The 19,536-nt window shown below is 44.8% G+C and overlaps 1 protein-coding gene across 4 annotated transcripts in view; it reads right to left on the reverse strand.

Moving 5' to 3' along the window:
* The window catches only part of ABTB3 (ankyrin repeat and BTB domain containing 3), a 177,828-nt gene that overhangs the window by 45,818 nt on the left and 112,474 nt on the right, over positions 1-19,536 (reverse strand). For 3 of the 4 annotated variants that reach the window (XM_083824450.1, XM_083824451.1, XM_083824453.1), the window contains 2 exons: positions 14,431-14,583; positions 1,034-1,199 (listed from right to left, as the gene is read on the reverse strand). In XM_083824450.1, the coding sequence (XP_083680576.1) occupies positions 1,034-1,199; positions 14,431-14,583 (319 nt within the window). The remainder of the gene's footprint in view (positions 1-1,033; positions 1,200-14,430; positions 14,584-19,536) is intronic. The other variant, XM_083824452.1, reaches the window with a different exon arrangement.

Consider the following 19,536-nt stretch of genomic DNA (forward strand, 5'->3'; position numbering starts at 1 on the left):
TTCAGCCTGGAGGACAGAGGAAATATGCTGTGAAAAGGTTCCAGGTTCGGACTAACTTAAAATAATAATGATTTTTAAAAGTATGATGTATGAACCTTGGAATGGGCTCATTCATACAATTTTTTTCAGGGAGTGCTGCTTTCTTCTAAACCTTTTCTCAAACAAATTCACGATATTGACCCAAACTGAAACTACTGAATGCAACATAACTCACATTCCTAGAAAAGCTTTCCTCTCAGATGACCCAAACCTACTTACAATCCAACTGTGACTTTCACTGGGGGCATCAGAAAATTCAGAAAACTCAATTTCAAAAGAAAGCGGTAATATCCATGTCCATCATTACCCTCTTGGGAATGGGGAATGACCTCGTGAGCATCACAGTCCAACTGTGCCAGCCACAGAGGCAGGTTTATCCCTAGACACAACCACTGGCCTCCTGGAGAAGCAACTCCAGAGAAATTTAGGCTCCTCAATTGGTGGATGTTGGCCACAAAACTAATGGAGTGGTAACATTGCAGAGAGGCTTTCACATCTAGAAGATCAGTTCAAACAGGACTCAGCTCAGTCAGAGAGTGCCAGTGATTAACCTTTTCCTGATGGGGGCTTGAGGGTTTATGTAATACGTGTTGCAAATCCCAGGGCAGTTTCCTCTGGGAAGGTGTTCACCTCAGAAAGTCCTGTCCTACACCACTGTTCAAGACATTTAAACCATTTTAAGTACTCAGTTTAACTCTAAGCTGTCTCATGATCTCCTTCTGGCTTCACCCGATTCACCTCTCTGCTAAGAATATTTCAGGGGATGCATTTGCCCTCACGCTGAGTTGCCTCAGTACCAAAGAATCAATATGACTTGAAATGACCAAACTTATCTTAGATATTCACCTAATGGTGCTTTAACTAAATGTGAAGTAATGCAGGGTAAACTTTAAGGTCCTGCCTTTATTTAGCTGAAAGCTGGGGCTCGTTTGCTTCGATAAAGAGAAAAAAACTCTCATGTTTCATGATTTTCTTTACATTTCTATCTTGTTACCTGTTCACTCATGCTGTTAATCCCATCCGGCCCGAGCAAGGATATGGCCTGTTTAACCAGATCCGTTCGGCCACAGTTGAGCATTCGGAAACCCAGGTCTTGCTTGAACTTCGCTTCAGTAGCAACTGCATCCAGTTTCCGAGATGCACAAAAACAGTCGTCGATTCTGTGAACACGAGAAATAAACTCCCTCAGAGGACAGTCACAGGACAGACCTTGCTGTCCCTAGGAAAATAATACTTTGCCCTGTCTTTGAAGGGTGTAGGTCATGCACACATTCATTCTCCTTTGACCTGTATACTCAAGGGACGTGCTGAATGGGAAATGTTAACGCATACTAATGGAGATTGCCCTTGGTCTATCTTTCATGGGACAAGTCATATATTTTATTTTTAAAAAATGGGAAAAAAAAGAGCTTTCACTTGATTTTTTTTTCCCTATGGAAGCAACGCACAGCGCATTCTCACCACAAGTTCTCTCTCCGCTTGGCGAGGTGATCCAGTCCCCCCAGTCTCTGAAAAGCTTCAGTGGCTTCAGTAAGCTTTGAACTAACATCAAATGGACGTATCACCATTGACAATACAACAAAGAGAAAACAACATCATTCCAAACTCCTTCAAGTATCTTACCAGCACAGCCCCAGTAACAGAGGAGCCTTTGTGGAGGAGAAAGCACAAGTCCCGTGGACAAGTAGGGCACCGTGCAATCAGGGAGGAGAGAGCATTCCTGCTAGGTAATTGTGGCAAAATACCATGAATCCTTACTGGCTGCGCATAACAGACAGAATGTCATTCTTTTAAGGTCTTATTAGAAGGATCCCCAAACTGTAAGCTGCTCAAAATATCCATTTCAAATGGAAGAAGGCCTAGGAGTTATTTAGCCAAGACATGAATCTACAGCTCTAGAGAGAGCAGGCAATTCAAATCCAATGTTTATACAACCCGGTTTCATCTTATTAAAAGACAGATTTGCTTTTCTTTCATGCTGAAGAGTGTCTGGGGTAGAGGGTGGAGTCCAAATCCACAGTGCTTTTGGCATGAACTTGGATAAAGAACTGTTTGGAAAAACATCACTTTCATTCTCCAACAACACTAGGTCAGAAAACAAGGGGCTACTTATGAATGAAGAAAAAAATCAAGATCAAAAATGAAAAAGGCAAATACACATCAAATATTTGTTTTCTAATTTGAATGTAAAAAAATGCAGCAAACCAAAAAATATACAAACAACACATCGTTATTATTTAACTTTCTCCTTCAACGTGCTTTATCAAAGCTTTACAAAAATATGTGATACACCGCTTAATATTCAACAGCAATATGCAATGAATACACCGTTTATATAGAAGCAGTGGTATGTGGCAGTAGCTGTCGTTCTTCCTCTTTCAGAGGAAGGAAAGTGAGACAGGAAATACAAAGGATTTTGATCAAAGCTTCTGCAGGACTCAGTACTGAAACTGGCATCTGAGCTTAAGATTGTTCTCTGCCTTGCTGGGCCACAACCAGACTGGAAATCAAATATTTTGTTCTTTCTACATACTCAGTTTTGCTTTTGGCTGCTTAAAAGTTGATGTCCTACAAACGCAAACAAAGTTTGGAGTACCATTATTCAGGGGAACACGAACGACGCTGCATCACCACAGCATGCCACAAGATTAACACATGACACTCAAACACAATAAACACTAACAGCAGTAACAGATTCTGCAGAAGTAATATGCCTGCAACAGAGATGAAGAAAGAAAACCATAACCAGGCTGTTTGTTGCGCAGTTGTTTCCGAGCAAGTTTCAGGAACAAGAAAAAAGCAGCACAGATATGCAGGGCTGAGCTCGATGACACAGAGATCCGCAGGAGCGATTGCTGCTTTTACACGTTCACACCGTATGGCACATTTCTGGCACAAGAGCTACAGCAACATTTGGTACTTGCTACCCCCATAACATGGGATGCTAGAGATCATCTGTGCCCTCCTTTAATGCACAACAGGGATAAAGCATACTCAAAAGCTAGATGTTGGGATTTTCAGTGCACGGAGAGTGGCTGGGCTTCCCAGCTGCAGCTGGCCATTTCCAGATGACTCTGGGCTGAAAACAAGGTGGTTCCTCTGTGAAGTGCAGCCATGGAAAGATCCAGACATCCTCTGAGGACTGCAGAGTTGTCTGCCACTATGAATCACTGCTTGTGTTAAGCCACTGCTTCATCATTTGTACTGAGGTATGTAATATAGGCTCTGAATAAAATGGGTCAAACTCAGTGCTGGCAGAAACAGGCAGAGCTTCACTGACGTCAGCCAGGCTTGGTGCAAGCAGCACACTAGCGATGATCTTCTCTTTACACAAAGATTTTTACACAGGATTTTGACCTGGGATGCAAACCCACACGTGGGAGGAAGGAGCAACAAGGACCTATCTTACCTGTTCTGTAGGGGCTGCCCAGAGCTCTGCTCTGGCATGGGTTCAGACATTACTTACTGCTGCTCCTCTGTGAGTTTGCTCTGGTCCCCTAAGAGCACATCAGTTCACCCACTTGAGTCAAGGACTCATTTGTCACTACTGATATTGGATGTCAGCAAATTAGTACTCTTCAATCAGCTGGGGAGGATAATAGTCTTGGCCCAAGGCTATGGCTCTGGGGTGCTACAGCTGTACAAGCACTGCAACAATAATTCAGATTCAGAGGAGGGTCTGAGCTGCAAGGCTGTTGGGCAGCACTGAAGAAATTGCCATCTAGACAAAGAACCGCAAAGCAAGAAACCACATCTTAGTGCCTCTACCAGTGGTCTACACAGCCAAAAGGACAAGTCATGAGACCCTGATTTATGGGACAAAGGAAAGTATGGTGGCAAAAACTGACACAGATCATTGCTGCTGCCACCATTATGTTGACTAATAAAATGGATAATGATCAAACTGGGGAGTTTAATGAAACAAGAGCATGATGCAAGGGAAAAAAATGGAAAACACTTCGGAAGAGAAAGTGTAGCACCATTTTAAGAAGCCAGAGAGATGAATGAGTTAAGGAAAAGGAGATTTAACATTTACAGATATAAAGCAGCAAAGAGACAGATCAAAAATGATCAGGAACTACAAGTACAGAATAGGAGAACACAGCATCACTTTTAAAACTGGAGAAAGCCAACTGGGAAGATGGTACAGCAGAAAGAACGAGCCGTCACATTTCAGAATGAGAATGGAAAAAAAAATAAAAATAAAATAAAAAAAAACAAGCCCAAAAGCATCAAAAATCAACTCTAAGCCAACACAGCACTGCATTTGCTCCCAAGTCCTCCTTCTTACCAGTAACTGCATAATGCTGACTCCACCAGGATCACTCTATTGAGTATAAGCGGGGGTCTCAGCTCCATTTTACACGATGTAAGTGGACGCTGTTCTATCACGGACAACACACAGACTCACAAACATTAAAGGATGCAAGATAAAAGGAGGAAGGGAGCAAGCACCCTGGCCTGACGCACTCCGAATTCCCATCTTTGTAATGCAATGAATATACTGACAAGCTATGAAGAGGTGGGAAAAGGATAGGAAGAAGTCTGAAAAATAAGGTTGACGAGGGATGGTTAAGTCAGCTAAATATACAGGGTCTCGCTTCAGAGCTGTAAAGCTGTGCTTGCAAAGTAAGGGACACCAGCATCAGTGCAGCCGAAAAGGGCAACGCAAACAGAACTGGAAACCCCCCCGACTGCACAGTCAGTTCACAGCCCTTTTGCCAAAAAGTATTTGGGATCTTTCCAAACGCACAGGACACTGACACCGGCTCGACAGCTGGACATCCCCTCCAAGGCCACGTCAGCTTGCTGGCAGCTCTGCCGGCTGCCAGCGCTCTCACAAGTTTGTCCTTTCCCCAAGTCCTCACCCTGCAAAAAAGATGCTTCTTCATCAAAAGGACAGGGCTGGCTGACGGGAGGAGCAGAAGATCGCAGGAGGCCATGGCTCTCCGTCCCCTTTTCTCTGGGGACAGTCTCAGGAGGGCAGGACATCACCACCCTGGATGCTAGCTAGGGCTGGTCAACTTTGAGGTCTCCGAGAGGTGACACAGTGGCAAAGGCAGGATTGACCAGCATGTTTGGAGTCTGATATCCTCCCTCGAAAGGCTAAGCCTATTCTGGATTCCCACATTTAGCAGACTGTGGAGCTGGGCAGCTCCCTGGGACCACCACCACTGTACACGTGCTCACACTTTCAAAACTGAGAGGTTGCATATATTGTCCTTGACTTAACGTGCATTGATCACAGGACTCATGGTCAGCAGCAAACCCATCTCTGTAACCCAGGGGTTCAGTCACACAGCCTACAAACTCACTGCCTGCTTCTTCTCAACCATGAATCAAGCAAACGACTGCCTTTTTAGGTACAAGGAAAACCAGAAGCAAGTGAAATCCCGATTTTATATTTGTAGCTAAGCTGTGAGCATATTTTTTAACGTACAATTTTCTCCCAAGCCTCTTTTAATTCCTCACGGATATTGCTCCTACAGCAGTTATCTTCAAGATCGTTACAGAGTTACCACCGCACATAATTAACTTTACTGGGGCTTTATATGGGCAGTGCCATGGTAACATTAATTATTTGCCAATGGCCCCTGTCAAATTCTGCACGGTGACCATGACATCCTATCGTGCTCCGAAATACTCGAACCTCTGAAAGGAGTCAAAGGCAATCTTCTTCATTTATAACGGCTCCTAACAGTAGAGCAAATTATTTTTATCTTTTCCCGAACTCACGTTATGAAAACATAATGCGGCACTTCTACAGCGACGGTTAAAGGCAAGTTTTTTCATTGTCACTTGGACTGGCTAAGATAAGGTCTGCGCGGATCTTTAATAAGTTACTCACGGACTGAATGCATTTGGGAAAACAGATGATTCAAAGACAAAGTGTTTCCATCGTAACTGGTATACGCAGCAGTTCTCTTATTACATAGCTTTTTAATTATTTGTTCTTTTGGAGGGGATTATTGCCAGAGTCAGTAGTGGACAATTAAAAAAATGCAACGCTCTGTAAATGTTATAAAAAGGAAAAAAAAAAGCATGAACGTCCTAATTATGTTCTAAGCTATACATGCCAGCATCTCAAGCTAATAGTTAATTTAAAAGAAATGGAAAGAAGAATGTGATGAGCAGCAGGACAAACACTTCCCTCAGCTGAAATGAACAGATCATCATCGTGATATCCAAGCACCAAAGCCTTCTTTGTCCACCTGGGACTCAGTCATCAGCCCTTTCAATTAAAAGAATGATAATCTATTAATTAAGTCCATTTCTTTAGCTCTGAGGAGTTTATTCACTATGCCTCTGTCCTAAATATGAATGAGGTCTCACGTCAGAAATTATAGTTCAGCTGGCTGCAAGTCTGGAAGGAGTCATATTTTAGCTAGCTATATGCATGTATTTGCAATGCTTAATTTCTTGGGGTCAGGGATCACGGTTTTGATCTGGGTGTGCACAGCCCATAGCACAAAAGGGTCCTGTTCCTTGCCTGGGGCTCTTCGGTGAGGCTACAGACATGAACAGCAGTAGCAGGAGCAGTAGATGATTTGATTTAAATTTGTGAGTGCTCTTTTCCCAGTGACGTGCTCATGGGAAATATAATGTTAATATTAAAAGGACTCCAATATAAATACTATATTGAGACAATTATTTGAGTTTTTGGTTTGGAGAAAGTAAAACATAAGCACGAACATGTTGATCAAAGTGATGAAGAGCACTACTTTTTAATACAGACATAAAGTATCCCTGTTTACTTTAATCAGGAGCCAAATTAGACAAGAAAATAAAAATACTCTGGGTATTTATTAACCAATCTCTTATTCTTGTCAAAGGCCTGACAATAAATCGGTTACAGATACCAGAAAACACATTTAAAATGTGATATAACTATCAAAATCAAGACCCAAATCTATATTTCAAAACACTTCTAATATTACAAACTCGCATAATATAGGCGAGGAACCATATTCAAAACTGAATCTGACTTCAAACTTTGAATAAGGCTAACGTATCAGGGGAAAATTTGAGTACAGATTCATCTTTCACTAATCTAAGGTTTCACTAATTACTGGAAGGCAATATGTTACCTGTATCCCGATGATTGCATGTATATAGCATCAGAGCATATGAAGCACTGCTGAACTTGCTCGCAATGGAAAAAAAAAAAAAACAAAAAAAAAAAAACAAAACAGAAAGTCTGTTTATACTTAAGCCTGTAAAATACAAGTGTCTTCTGCCCTGGAAGTGAAGGAGAACATAAGGAGAAGTCCATCCCCTTCAATAATTTTTTTATTACTGCTTTCTTCAAACAGCTGGTTGGCAAGACAGGTTGAGATTCACCTCAGGAAACCCATGCTCTATCTTTTAAGTAATAAAATCTCCTTCATCTACTGGCACCATCTGCCCCAAGGGACTGCTGGATTTTGTCAAGCAGCTTGTTTACAACCGCTTGCTGGTTTGGCATTTTTGTGCCTAATTATGGCAATAGACACGGTTGGTGTTAAAGGATTAGTGAAAATTTGTGGGAAGAACAAGGACATTCAAGGAGGTGGGCAAACACCACCCGTCCCTACTTAACAGTGGCAGTATCTAATTAAATAGCAGATTTTCTTAGCAATTTTCTACTCCCTCTCTCCAGAACCTCAGCGCCTTACCCTGTGTATTTTAAGAGAGTGAATAACAGTGGAAATATTTTTGTGCCTTCAAATGTCTATTTATTACGTCTATTTATATTTTCATGCTCTAGTACAAACAGAGGATTTCCATAAATAAAACATTAAATGCAACCCTTCTTTCACTTGAAAGTAAGAAGAGTGTATGTGTGGTATAGTATTAAGATGACATGGAAAATGGTGTAGGCTGCTCTGAAAGAAGAAAACTACTGCACATCTTGCCTTTGCGTTGCTGTGTTTTTCCCTTTCCAGAGTCTTCAGAAAACTCTCTACAGAGAGCCAAGGATATCCTCATGTTAAATTAGCTCCACTCTTGAGGTCGATAATCCTATTTTCCTAGAGAACCTTCATTAAGAGGGATGGTCCCAGACAGAAAAGCAGACTAGGTATTCCCGGTTCAAGGCTAATTGGAAATTAGGACTGATTTTCAATTAAAGACAGATTTTCAAAGGCATTCAGATACTGAAATTGCCCGGAGACCTTTCTGGATCAGAGCTGCAAAGGCAACTCATAGCCCTGGGTGAGGTTGGGATGAGGCAGCCACTGTGGAAGCACACAAGACCGGAGTGTTAATAATCCCCATCCCTCCCTGCAGCAAGGCTTGGACCCATCTGCACTTGCAGCTTAAACTTACTCATGACCCGTTCATATCCACATATTCCCATGTCCCTTTAAACAGAGAACATTTTTCCTTCTGTGGTGTTTACTCCCAATATATTTATAGAGAACAGCCCCATGTTCCCATAGCAGTCACTTTCCTCAGCTAAATGAGCCCCGTTCTTTCAGGCTTCCTCTACAACAACATTCTGTCAAAACTCAGATCATGCCAGCCCATTTCTCTGTGCCTGGTCCAATGTGAATATTTTCTTGATGTGAACACAATATTTGCTATTCCCCATCACTTCCTACCAGTTCCACCTACAGAGGCACCAGTATTTTCCTCTTGTCATGCACCCTCAAATTGCATTTGTTTTTTTTTTTCCGAGCTAAGGAAACAGCCATTTGGGTGGTTCACAGTCGTTCTGCGAGGAAATACTTCACTACAGTCTTTACCAACCCATTTTCAATACTCAGCTCCCAATACAGTATATTTTATACTGCATATACTGTGCATTTTTAAACTAAGCTCTGTGCGCTTGCCTTACAATTGTGGAAAACTGCATTTCATCTCACTGCCGTTGTCCCAGCCCTCAAGGTCATCCACTCGTTCCTGGATGATTTCCCAAACTTCCTCTGTTTGGACAATGCCTCTCAGCACCATGGCATCAGCAAATTTTAACTTCATGAGCACACTGCTAATATTTGTGCCAAAGCCCTTTCTGAAAATTAAAAAAGAACAGCTCTTATGATGGAGAGCTGAAGACCTCTGCTTTTAACCTCACTGTGGCCAACCCCATCCCTTGTCACCTCTCTTTAGCCAGCCCTTGCCCGCTTTCCAGTTCCTACACTAATCTCTAGCTCTCTGTCTTAACTAAAAGCTCCCTGCATGGACTGCATCACTCAACTCCAAAAAGATGAAATCTACTGAATTTCCTTGGGGTAGAAAATCAGTTATCTTATCACAAAGTTATTAGATTAGTCTGGCAAGCTCTATCTTTAGAAAATCTGTGTCACATTTTATCCCATTTTCCCCTCAACAACATGTCTTTAATTAGCCTTTGCTTCAAAAACCATTCTAAGGCCTTGCATATTATTGACGTTACACTAAGGGGCTGGAATTTTCCTTGGATCATTTTTCATCCTCTTCAAATATTGGGTACTGCTATTATTAATCCTTAGAGTTATGGTACCACACTCTGGGTTTTGTTAAAAAATATTTCTCTCTGACCTTCTGGTTTCATGAGGCAGCTCTTTCTCATCTCTGGGACAGAGGTCATCTGGTCACCCCAATTTGAGTGCATTAAGCTGCATAATTTGCTCTCTTTTTGATTACTGCTTTTCCATTGCCATAACCTTGTTGTTATTATTTAGTTTTCCTTTCTCCCCGGGATTTTCTTCCTGAAGACAGAAGCAAAGTATTCACATTTGGGTGATGGCATCTGTTAGCACTGATGCACACCTCCCCCGGTGCCTTCTCAAGGCTGGGACATAAACATACCGATTTCATCTCTGCACTCCAGGAAGAGAGGAGAAAAAAGGATATGACCATAGTCAGGACCAGAGATAGGACTCCGCTTCACGAGTCAGAGAAGAAAAGGGATATTTGCTGTGGTCACCGTATGTGAGCCCAGCATCCTTGGGGAACCCATCCGTAACTCAGAAATGCTGCCTACGTGTATAAGCATGCAATTAAGGTGGATCAAGTTATCACAGCTTAAACGTCTGCCACTCATCAGCTGAAGGGAAGAACAGACTCTGGGCCCTGAAGGATCAAGAGGAACATGTCAGAAGTGGCCCCTGATGCTGAGCAGATGCCTTGGGACGCCGCCAGCTGCCATGTTGCCCTTCGCAAATGGGCTCTGCCTTGCACGAGGCTGCTCTCAGCCAGCTCTGGGACAAGCAGCAGCGATGCTCTCACCTCCAACAAAATTTGGCTAAACACATGGGGAGCCCCGTAGGCCGTGCATCAATATGGGATGGGGCAAAAAGACAACAGACCTCTGCGGGATTCACCCGTGAGGAGCCTGATGCAAATTTTCCATTGCCTATCACTGTCCTTTGGTTAAAATTGCCAAAATGGAGTTCAGACCTCTTTAAAGAGATGTCCTGGGCTCCTCCTGCCAAGACCTGCCTCCAGTGAAGCAGCTGTGGGCTGTGAGGGACAGCAATGAACGTTGCTGAAAGCAATCCTGTTTCTCCAGTGTACAAGAGAAGACACAGACCTTTTCATCTATGGACAAGAAGAAACCGTTCATCGAAACTAGTGAAGTTTGCTTCTCTTACAAATGCCAGGTAGGAGCTTCACAGCCTTCCGAAGAGCTGAGCAAGGGGACAGGGCACTAACGAGCGTGAAAGGGTTTCCAGCCACCAATGTAGCTGCAGAGAAATGCCTAGCCTGAAGGAGAATTGAATTTTCGCTGCTTCTGGATATCAGAATGAACGTGCATGCCCACGTGCGCAATTGCACCCCAGACCGTATCCTTCCTTTAATCTCTGACTGTCCAGAAAATAACACTTTAACCAGTCAGGAGGAGGACTGACCATGTAACAGTCTCCTGCATGGCATTACTACCTCTCTTGCATCAATTTGTTCCAGCACCTTTACATCCTCCAGGATTGCCATAATATATTACAAAAAGGAATAAAACCACTGACCCTGATAAAAAGCATGGCAGCCTTTGTGCTGAACAGTACAGGATGCTCCTTCTTTGCTCTGTCTCTCTGCCTTCAGCCTCCAGTCCCCCATATGTAGCCATCCATTAGCCATTCTCCCCAGCACATGTCTAACACATTGGGTATTTTTTCTGAAACAAACATCCTATGGAATGGAAGAAGGAAAGAGACGTGCGAAGAGCTTCTTGTATGTTGGCTGAGAAGGTCCAACACAGTTGTTACCAGCATGTCCCTTTTTGACAACAAATTACCTTCATCCCTGACACCTCCATTAACCAGAGGCCTAGTGCTGGGGGCAGACACCCACCTTCACTAGATTTATGCCAGTACAGAGCTACTTGGCACACAACTCTCTGCTGACTTTGTCCAGCTGCCTCAGGTAGCACAACACGTCCTGGGAACAGGTGGGGTGTTATTTAAGTCTGGTCTCCCACCATGACAAAGAATATTTTGGACGCAACTTGGGCTTCAGTCTCAGCTAGCTGCTGTACAACCAGCAGTCAATCCATCTGTGAAACCTAGCTCCTTGCAAGAGGTAGAGACAACCGCTCTATTTAAAGCTCCCACTCCTGGGGGAAGGTGAACATTTAGATCCCTGCTCATTTGACAAGGCTGGGAAAGGGTAGAAACTTTCTGGCACGTCTGCTGCTGTAAAATGAAAAGAGATTAGGAAGGAGACAGACAGCTCCTGCCTGACTCCAGCCTCCCTCAGTCCTCTACCCAAAGCAAAAACAGCTCCTCTTTCTGGAGATGAAAACATTGCAAGAAATTAAGGAGATGGATTTTTGAAGATCAGAAGAGGGGAGAAAGAGAGGAAGTATCGGAGTGAAAGGCAGGAAGAGAGCAGAGATGATTTACAAAGCCACATATCAGGAACCTCACTGCTGGAGTATGTGATTGTGCTGGGAAGTGTCACACAGCTCCGCTGGGAGACCTCCATGCTGTACTTCAGATAAGAAACCGAACATTTGTTTTTTATCTGAACTTCATAGCCTTTGAGATTCTGCCAGAGCTCTGCCTCTCTCCGTATGCGTATTTTTCCAGTGTGGAAGCTGATTTTGCTTTACGCGTTTGCAATGACAGGTCGTGAATCAACACCACGGAATGATGCAATATCACAGCACAGGACATGGGCCATGGGATGTAACACATGGTGAATTTTTTGGTTTGGGTTCCTCTATTTAAGGGACTAAAAAAGATTGCTAAGAAAAGCCTAGAAATTGAACTGGTTTCAAGGTTCTACTTATTAAGAAATATTTATCCAAGTCACAAAAATATATCAAGCTCACTGCATTTAAAATCCTTCAGCTGTCATCCGTCCCACAGCTTATTTGAAAAGCCATCCCCTGTAAGGCTGTTGGGTCCCCCCCACACACCCTGTGTTTGCACTTATGGAATTGGTGCTTGCTGGGGAGCTGATAGCTGGGAACACTTCCTCCCTCCCAGGGAGGCATGAAAGGCCGGTGCTCGGCTTAGTGGCAATGAGAAGCGGTCAGGGTCTGTACGGAATTCAAATAAAAAATTACAAGCAGCAAGATTTCAGATTAACATCCTGATGCTTCACGTTATTCTTCGGAAAAGCACAGTCCTTCCTTTGATCTCGGGATTACAGGCACGCAGGACCAGAGGCTCAGCTACACAAAGAGCCTCCTGCAGAACGCTGGCGGCACGCACCGACCTCGACATAACCACCAAGTACATCAACACTTGTTTGCAGACCTCTGATTCGAGATTCCTGAGATTCGCATTTTGGGACATCAGTGGGTCAATCAGGCCCCTACAGTCAAATAAGGTCATGCTGCAAAGTCTGGTCTTTGTGAAATCCAGAGCTTGTCTCTGGCACGATTTATTTATCCACTCCCACCTGATTAATTCTGGGCTGTGCTCCTCAGGCTCATTCCCACTTGTGGGACGAGCAAGACAGCAGCCGCCGCTTACATTCATTACGAAATTAATTCCTGATGGCAACTTTAAACTAAGTGCTGATTTGTTCCTCATCATTAATAATTTTTCCTCTAGCGTAATACAACTCTCCCCAAGTTTAAGTGATTTTGAAACTTTTGGAAAATCATCTAACCAGTTGATGGTGTTTTATATATATGTGTGTGTGTGCGTGTGCATACACACTGACAAAATATAACTTGTTAGAATGACGTATATCATTCTTTTTTAAATGCACAAATATTTATACTTTCATTTTTAAGACAGAAGATTTAGAGCACAAGCCTTATTGCCTTATTTGCAATCGTACCTAAATACTGAAACAGAAATTTAATTAACTGTGCCTTTTCAAGACCAAGTGCTAGGTCCTCAGAAAAAGCGTAGTACCGAGAAGTCCTGACATTTCAGTAGGGATGCAGAACGCTGCACTTCTGGAAATGAGGGTCAAGATGTTCACACTGAAGGGAAGCAATTACAGTCAATATTTGAAATATGAAACGCTCCAGATTTAGCTTTCAAAATTCAACATATTTCTTCAATTAAATATTCAATAGCCATGACTATAAAAATCTTATGCAGATCACAAAATAAAGTATTATACTCTCTGGTGAAAGAGTATGTCAAGGCCGGAGCCAACAAAACACAGCTGCTCCGATGCAGGTTGTCACAGCTAATCATGTAGATCATTGCTCTGCTTTCTGTGTTGCAGGGAAGAATGCACCTACTGCCGTATGACAGGCAGACTGCTAAAGATTGTTTTTTACATACAAATTTGTAAAGTAATATCAGTGAGTAATTTCTACTTTGGCAGATTCATAATGCCTTTTCACATGAAAATCAAAACCAAATACATTCTTGACTCCAGCACAGCCCTAGATCATGCTGTTATACATGTACATAATAATAAAGCAAAACAGACACTAAAAGCACATCCTGGCAATAAATACTTTAGGACTTCATTAGAAAACCAAAAGGTCACACTTGATACACGAAAAAGTCAAATTATCCAGGCTGACATTTACAACTAATTTGAACTGACATTAGCATGAAAAATACAATTTTACTGCAAGAGGTAGCCTTACCTATAAGTTTAAATGTGCCCTTTTACCATTAATGCTGAAAACAAAGCAGTGAAAATATCTGCAGCCCTGCCAATTATATCTCGGTATTCTAGAGCGAAGCAATACGAAGCAGACAATTAGCAGAAGATTTCAGCCCCTCATTACCAAGCAGAACCTAATAGTGAGAGAAAAAAAGCAGGCGAGCAGATGATGGGCTCGATCCAGCTGTGAGATATTCAGGCACCCATTACCATGCAACCGGCTTATCCACGGATGTGAGCAAATACCAGAGCCGATTTCGCAACGCACGCAGCGACGAGCCCGAGCATCCGTGCACCTCTCCGGGAAATAAGAGAGCCCTCTGCCTGCCTGCTAAATCGCTGTCACTAGGAGAGAGAGAGACATTATTTTGCACAAAGCACCAGATCTTTGTGTGGACTTACTTTAACTGTCGAGGTTCACAGTCAACTCCAGGCAGTAAGAGCCTCGCTGCCTGCCGTACGTCATCACTGTCCACCGAGAAGCTGCGACGGTGCCCCGCGTGAGCCACGGCAACCCGTATCCACTCCATCAGGGGAGGCAGCACAATGAACGGCCTGGGAAAGCACACAGACATGAGTGCTATGGTACACTAGCAGCAAAATAACAGGTATAGGGTGCATGTGTGTGTGTGTGTGCAACGTACAGAGAGCACATACAGTAATACAGGGAGAGAGAAGGAAAGATGCAAAACGAAACCACGGGAGAGCAACTGGCTCAGCAAATTTCACGCAGGTCTAAATCAAGATGTCTCGCCCTGTCTCTAGAGCAGGATTATCTGAAGAGTGAGATTTACGAGCCACGCTCATCTATGGGGCTCCTGCGAGGTCGGTGCGCCCCCCCAGCAAGCCCTCCCCCCGCCTCCCGCTTCGCACCACGTATCCCAAAAAGAGGGCAGGAGCCCAGCACAGGACCACGTCCTGCTCTGGGTGACGTGCTGGGGCTGGGAGCGCTTCCTTGCTGCTCTGCAAAGACTAACCAGGGCGGAAAGAGGGGACCCCCACACCCCAGGGTGCCAGGAGTGTAGAGGTGATGTGCAAGGCTGTCTCCAGCAGCTCCCATCGATGCGATGCGCGATTCGTGCTTGGAGCTGAAAGCGGGACCTCTGCAGCTGATCCCACTGTGTTGTTGAGGTTATCTGTGATCAGCATCAGAAATCAGCCTGGTTCGTTTCACTTTTAAGCCTACCGCTGGCTGCGTGAAATTGCTACACCTTTAGGTACCAGCTGTTCTGCCACTTGAGCAAAAATACACAAAATGACCCCTTAAAGTGCATGGTGGGATTCAGCCATAGCCCCCACTTGAGCGCGGTCACTGCCAGAGACGCGGTCGCTCACTTCATGAGACCTGAACAGCCCCACGTCCTAGCAGGAGCTGCCCATGCCTTATACAAAACACACAGCACACAGTTTGCCCACATCTACGCTAAAAATTATTTAGGGATCAAGAGAAATGCACCAAACCATGAGTGAGAGCCATAGTTTCAAGTCTGAATTTAGAGTTAAAAAATAAAATAAAATAAAGCATCTGCAGCTGACCATTTTGGAAGGCCCCTGCCTCTGAGATCATGGTAGACAAAAGCCACAGAGCAACACAGGGTGCAACAACTGCCCTGCCATCCCCAGCTGGGCTGCGTGGCTGTCCCGAAGGGTATTCCTCCGCAGACATCCTCTGTGGCTGTACGCAAAGTCTGGGTGGCGAAGGGCTGAGGAAAGGTAGAAGAAATCCCTCCTTATAGAAATATACTACAAAATTCTAAAGATTGTAAAATCATTTAAAAAAAAAAAATTAAATCTGTTCAAGAGCAACCTGTAAACTATGCTGAAAGTCCTGTACTTAGACAGGAGCACTGAAAACTACTTAGACACAGCGAGACTGCTTTCATCTAAACTGCAAAGTGGGTACCACGGCGAGGGGATGTTAACAGAGATTGGTATAATGAGAGAGCGAGAGATGAAGCGTATAAGTGACTGCTGTCCTCAAGGAACGTCTGTAATTAACCTGCTCCCACCTTCTTCTTCTGAACCTTATACTTTTTGCCTCATTTCCTTTGTGGCTCCCCTTCCCCTTCTCTTTAGCTAGATATTCCCTCAGTTTATTAGCTCAGTATCTCATCCTAATACTGTTAGTGCAGCAGCATCCCCTGCTTTTGCTCCCTTCCTTTCTCCTGCTTATTCTTATTCGATATTGCTTTCCCTGCCTTTCCTTTCCTTCCGTGGTCCCTTCCCACAGAGGAAAAAAATAAAAAGTCTGGATTGGATGCCAAGTAGGCAAATACTTTACATTTTAAATATATAACTTTACCCCAAAAAGAATCCACCGTGAGAAAAATGATTTAATAGGATATTGCCTCTGGAATATCCTCTTCCTATTTACAGCTCTTTATGCCATTTATTTATCTTTTGAAAATTTCTCTTTACATAGCTCTGACATTAATATTCTGAAGGGGGGATGAGACATTTCAAAAGCGCTGAAGGACGCAGAAGCCCTAAGGCCGCTAACTTTCCCTGGGACGCCGGGTTCCCAAATCGCACAGGCACGTAAATGACTAACCTCCTTTTGAAATATGACATCTTCTGCTGACTTGACACTTCCATTATTATTCTATTTAAATGCGCTTCCATCACCTCAAGACCAGGCTGCGTTTGTTTCTCAGCTTTTACCTTCCCCAGACCTGCCGCCACCGTTGAAGCCGGCTGATAAGAAAAGAACAAATTCTCCCGCAGCCGCCGTGAAAAGATTTCCACAACCCAGCTAAATCGCAGTGACGGTGGCGGTCGGAGGAAGCAGAGTGAGCGCTTCTGTGCCTACAAGCGTGCAAAACACTAAGCTGGAAAGCATCGAGGGACAAAAGGGTAGGGAAAGCTGCTGCGTGCCGCCCGGGGGGGCTGGTGCCAAAGGGCTCCCCGGTACCTGTGCGCGGCAGGGCAGGCTGCCAGCCCCAGCTCCCCGCAGCCAGGACTGCTGCTTGCTCGCACGCTTTGTAGGATAAAACGAGTGCATTTTCCACCCAAATATCTATCTAAGAGCAGGGCTGGCCTCACCGGCTATTAGAGCGGAGGGCGAGGGGAACAACTGATCGGTGGGAGTTGCTCTCATCACTTACCTCGCAAACAGAGGAAAAGGAACTGCAAATCACACTGGAGGTGTAAAAACGTGTATAATTACACACAGACCTTGGTGCACTGGAAACAATTAATGGGAAACTAAACTCTAGGCTACAGTTTGCGTGAGTGAACACAGTGGGTCACAGAAACGAAGATATGCTTGTACAGAGGCTTCCTACAAAACAACAGGGGACCTGGGGGCTCGCTCTTTCTCTTCCCCTCTTGTGCAGGTCAGAAACTTTCTCAGCAGAAAACCTGCCCCACTGCAGTATAGAGCAGGGCAAATAAAACTATTTACAGGAATTGTACCATCCTTGCTATAAAATGTCAAACTTCAACGAGGAAAAAGAAATAAACAGGACTATTTGGTGCAGTATATCCTGAAAAGGAAGAGAGCTGCTATTCTGTGGAAGCAGAGGGACTTTCTCTAAAGGCCAGTTGCACTCTGTCCAGGAGGACATGTGATTCACTCAGAGTATATTACATTCCTTTTTCCAAGGCAAAAAGCTCCGCTACTGCATATCTGAGCATGTCAGGGAGTTTGTATTTTGAGAAGAGACCCAAATATGGTTGAGTGCAATAGGTTAAAAATACCCTTCAAGAGTCCATGCACCATGTGAAGGTTTTTTGGTTTTTTTTAATGCTATTTGTGTGCCAGAGAAGAAAGAGGAACACAAAGTTATAGGGAGGTGGCAATCCACAAGGTAACGTGCCACCAGCAAGATATGTACCACTTTCCAAATGACACTGTGCAAAAAAAAAAAAAGATAAGGAGAAAGCATCGCATCACTAGCACACACAACTGATTTCTCTCTGCTGCATGAAGGCAGGCAACAACCAGGAGAGGTTGGTATTTTGTGTTTCAGAGCAGCCATGCAGCAGATGAGCACCTTATACCCTTTGGAAGAGCCTGCTGGGCCGGACTCTGCCTGAAGGGAAGTGCAAAGCGAGGAGCAACTCGAGTGCCACAAAGCACCCTGCCGGGGCATGGATCCACAAGCACTCCGACCTCTTCCTCCAGCCCCTCTCTCACGTGCCCTCACCGCTAAATGCACGCTCCGGGCTTCTTCGATTCACGGCCGGGAAGCTAAGTGTGAGCTTAAGTCATGTCCCAAAAAAGAACGGAATTCGGCACAGGCTTTGACGTTTTCCTGAGCTAAGGGAAGAAACGTCCCAGATGGCGACGCAGAGAGAGGGATGGGGGAGGAGAACAACAAGGAGACCCCAAGAGGCCAGACCCTTCCCAGCACTGTCCCCCGGTCTCTGGCAAGGGGACAGCCAGCTCCTCTCAGAGCATGCCCTCAGCAGGCTCCTACTTAACCTAAAAAGGGAATTATCGGGGCTGCTCTTGACGCATCAAGACATTTCTTTTTACAGAAGCAGCACCCCAGGCCTCCTTCCACTTCCACACCTTCCTCTTAAAGCCTGCGGGATACACTGGGGAGGCGACAGCAAACGCTCAGCTCTGCTTGCGAAGGCCAAACCCTGACCCCGTCGGCTCCTACCCGCTCTCAGCCTCTCTCCCTGCAGCCCAGCGCCCCACGCTTCTCTCACGGCTATTTCGGGACAGCGGGGGGACCTGCGAGCTCCTTTGCCTTGCAGATATCTGCAGGCAACAACCAGGCAGCATCCCTTCAAACGGGGACGACTGCCCGCTTCTTCTCCTGTCCCGGTATCACACATCCTTCTCCGCGTCACCCTCGGACGTGGCAGCTCCCCGCCGCTCTCCAGGCCTCTCGCCTCTTTTCCTGCCGGCTCCCAGGCAGCAGCGCGGTGGCACCGAGTGCCTCCAGTCGCAGAATGTCATATTAGGAAAACAAATGTTATCCGACGTAACGCGTAGCCCGCTCCAATAATAGCGCCTTAACCAGGTGAGGGATTGCCTAAACCGTGTGCTCCTCCTGAGACACGTGTAGCTCGCTTCACCGGCATCCCGTCCCGTGCACCATTTTCCTCCTCAGCCTCCTGGCACACGGCAACATTAAGCATCCCACGTTGCACGTGCGAAAGCTCCAGCTTTTTTATTATTATCGTTGTTATCAGCAGCAGTCTGCCTGTACACAAACATGAGATTTTGACGGATAAAAGAGCAGAAGCACCCGCTGTAAAATGCCATTTGCTGTTTCAGTATTTCTATGTCGGTCTGTGAGGAGGCTGAGGAAGTTCCTTTTTGGTCATTTTGTTGCAACGCTCGAGTTGCAAAGCAGGAGGGCCAGCACTCCCACAAATCCCAGGCCCAAACAACCCGTAGCCCTGGCTGTTCCCTGTCCCTACCACATTTCCAAGTGCACACTCCCTGCTGCCCATTGCACAGGGCTGTGAGCGTAGGGATAGGGCAGGGGGAATGGCTTTAAACTAAAAGAGGGTAGGTTTAGAGTAGCTACAACGAAGAAATTCTTCACT

The sequence above is a fragment of the Anser anser genome (assembly GCF_964211835.1).
Source record: "Anser anser genome assembly, chromosome: 1".
Lineage (NCBI taxonomy): Eukaryota > Metazoa > Chordata > Aves > Anseriformes > Anatidae > Anser > Anser anser.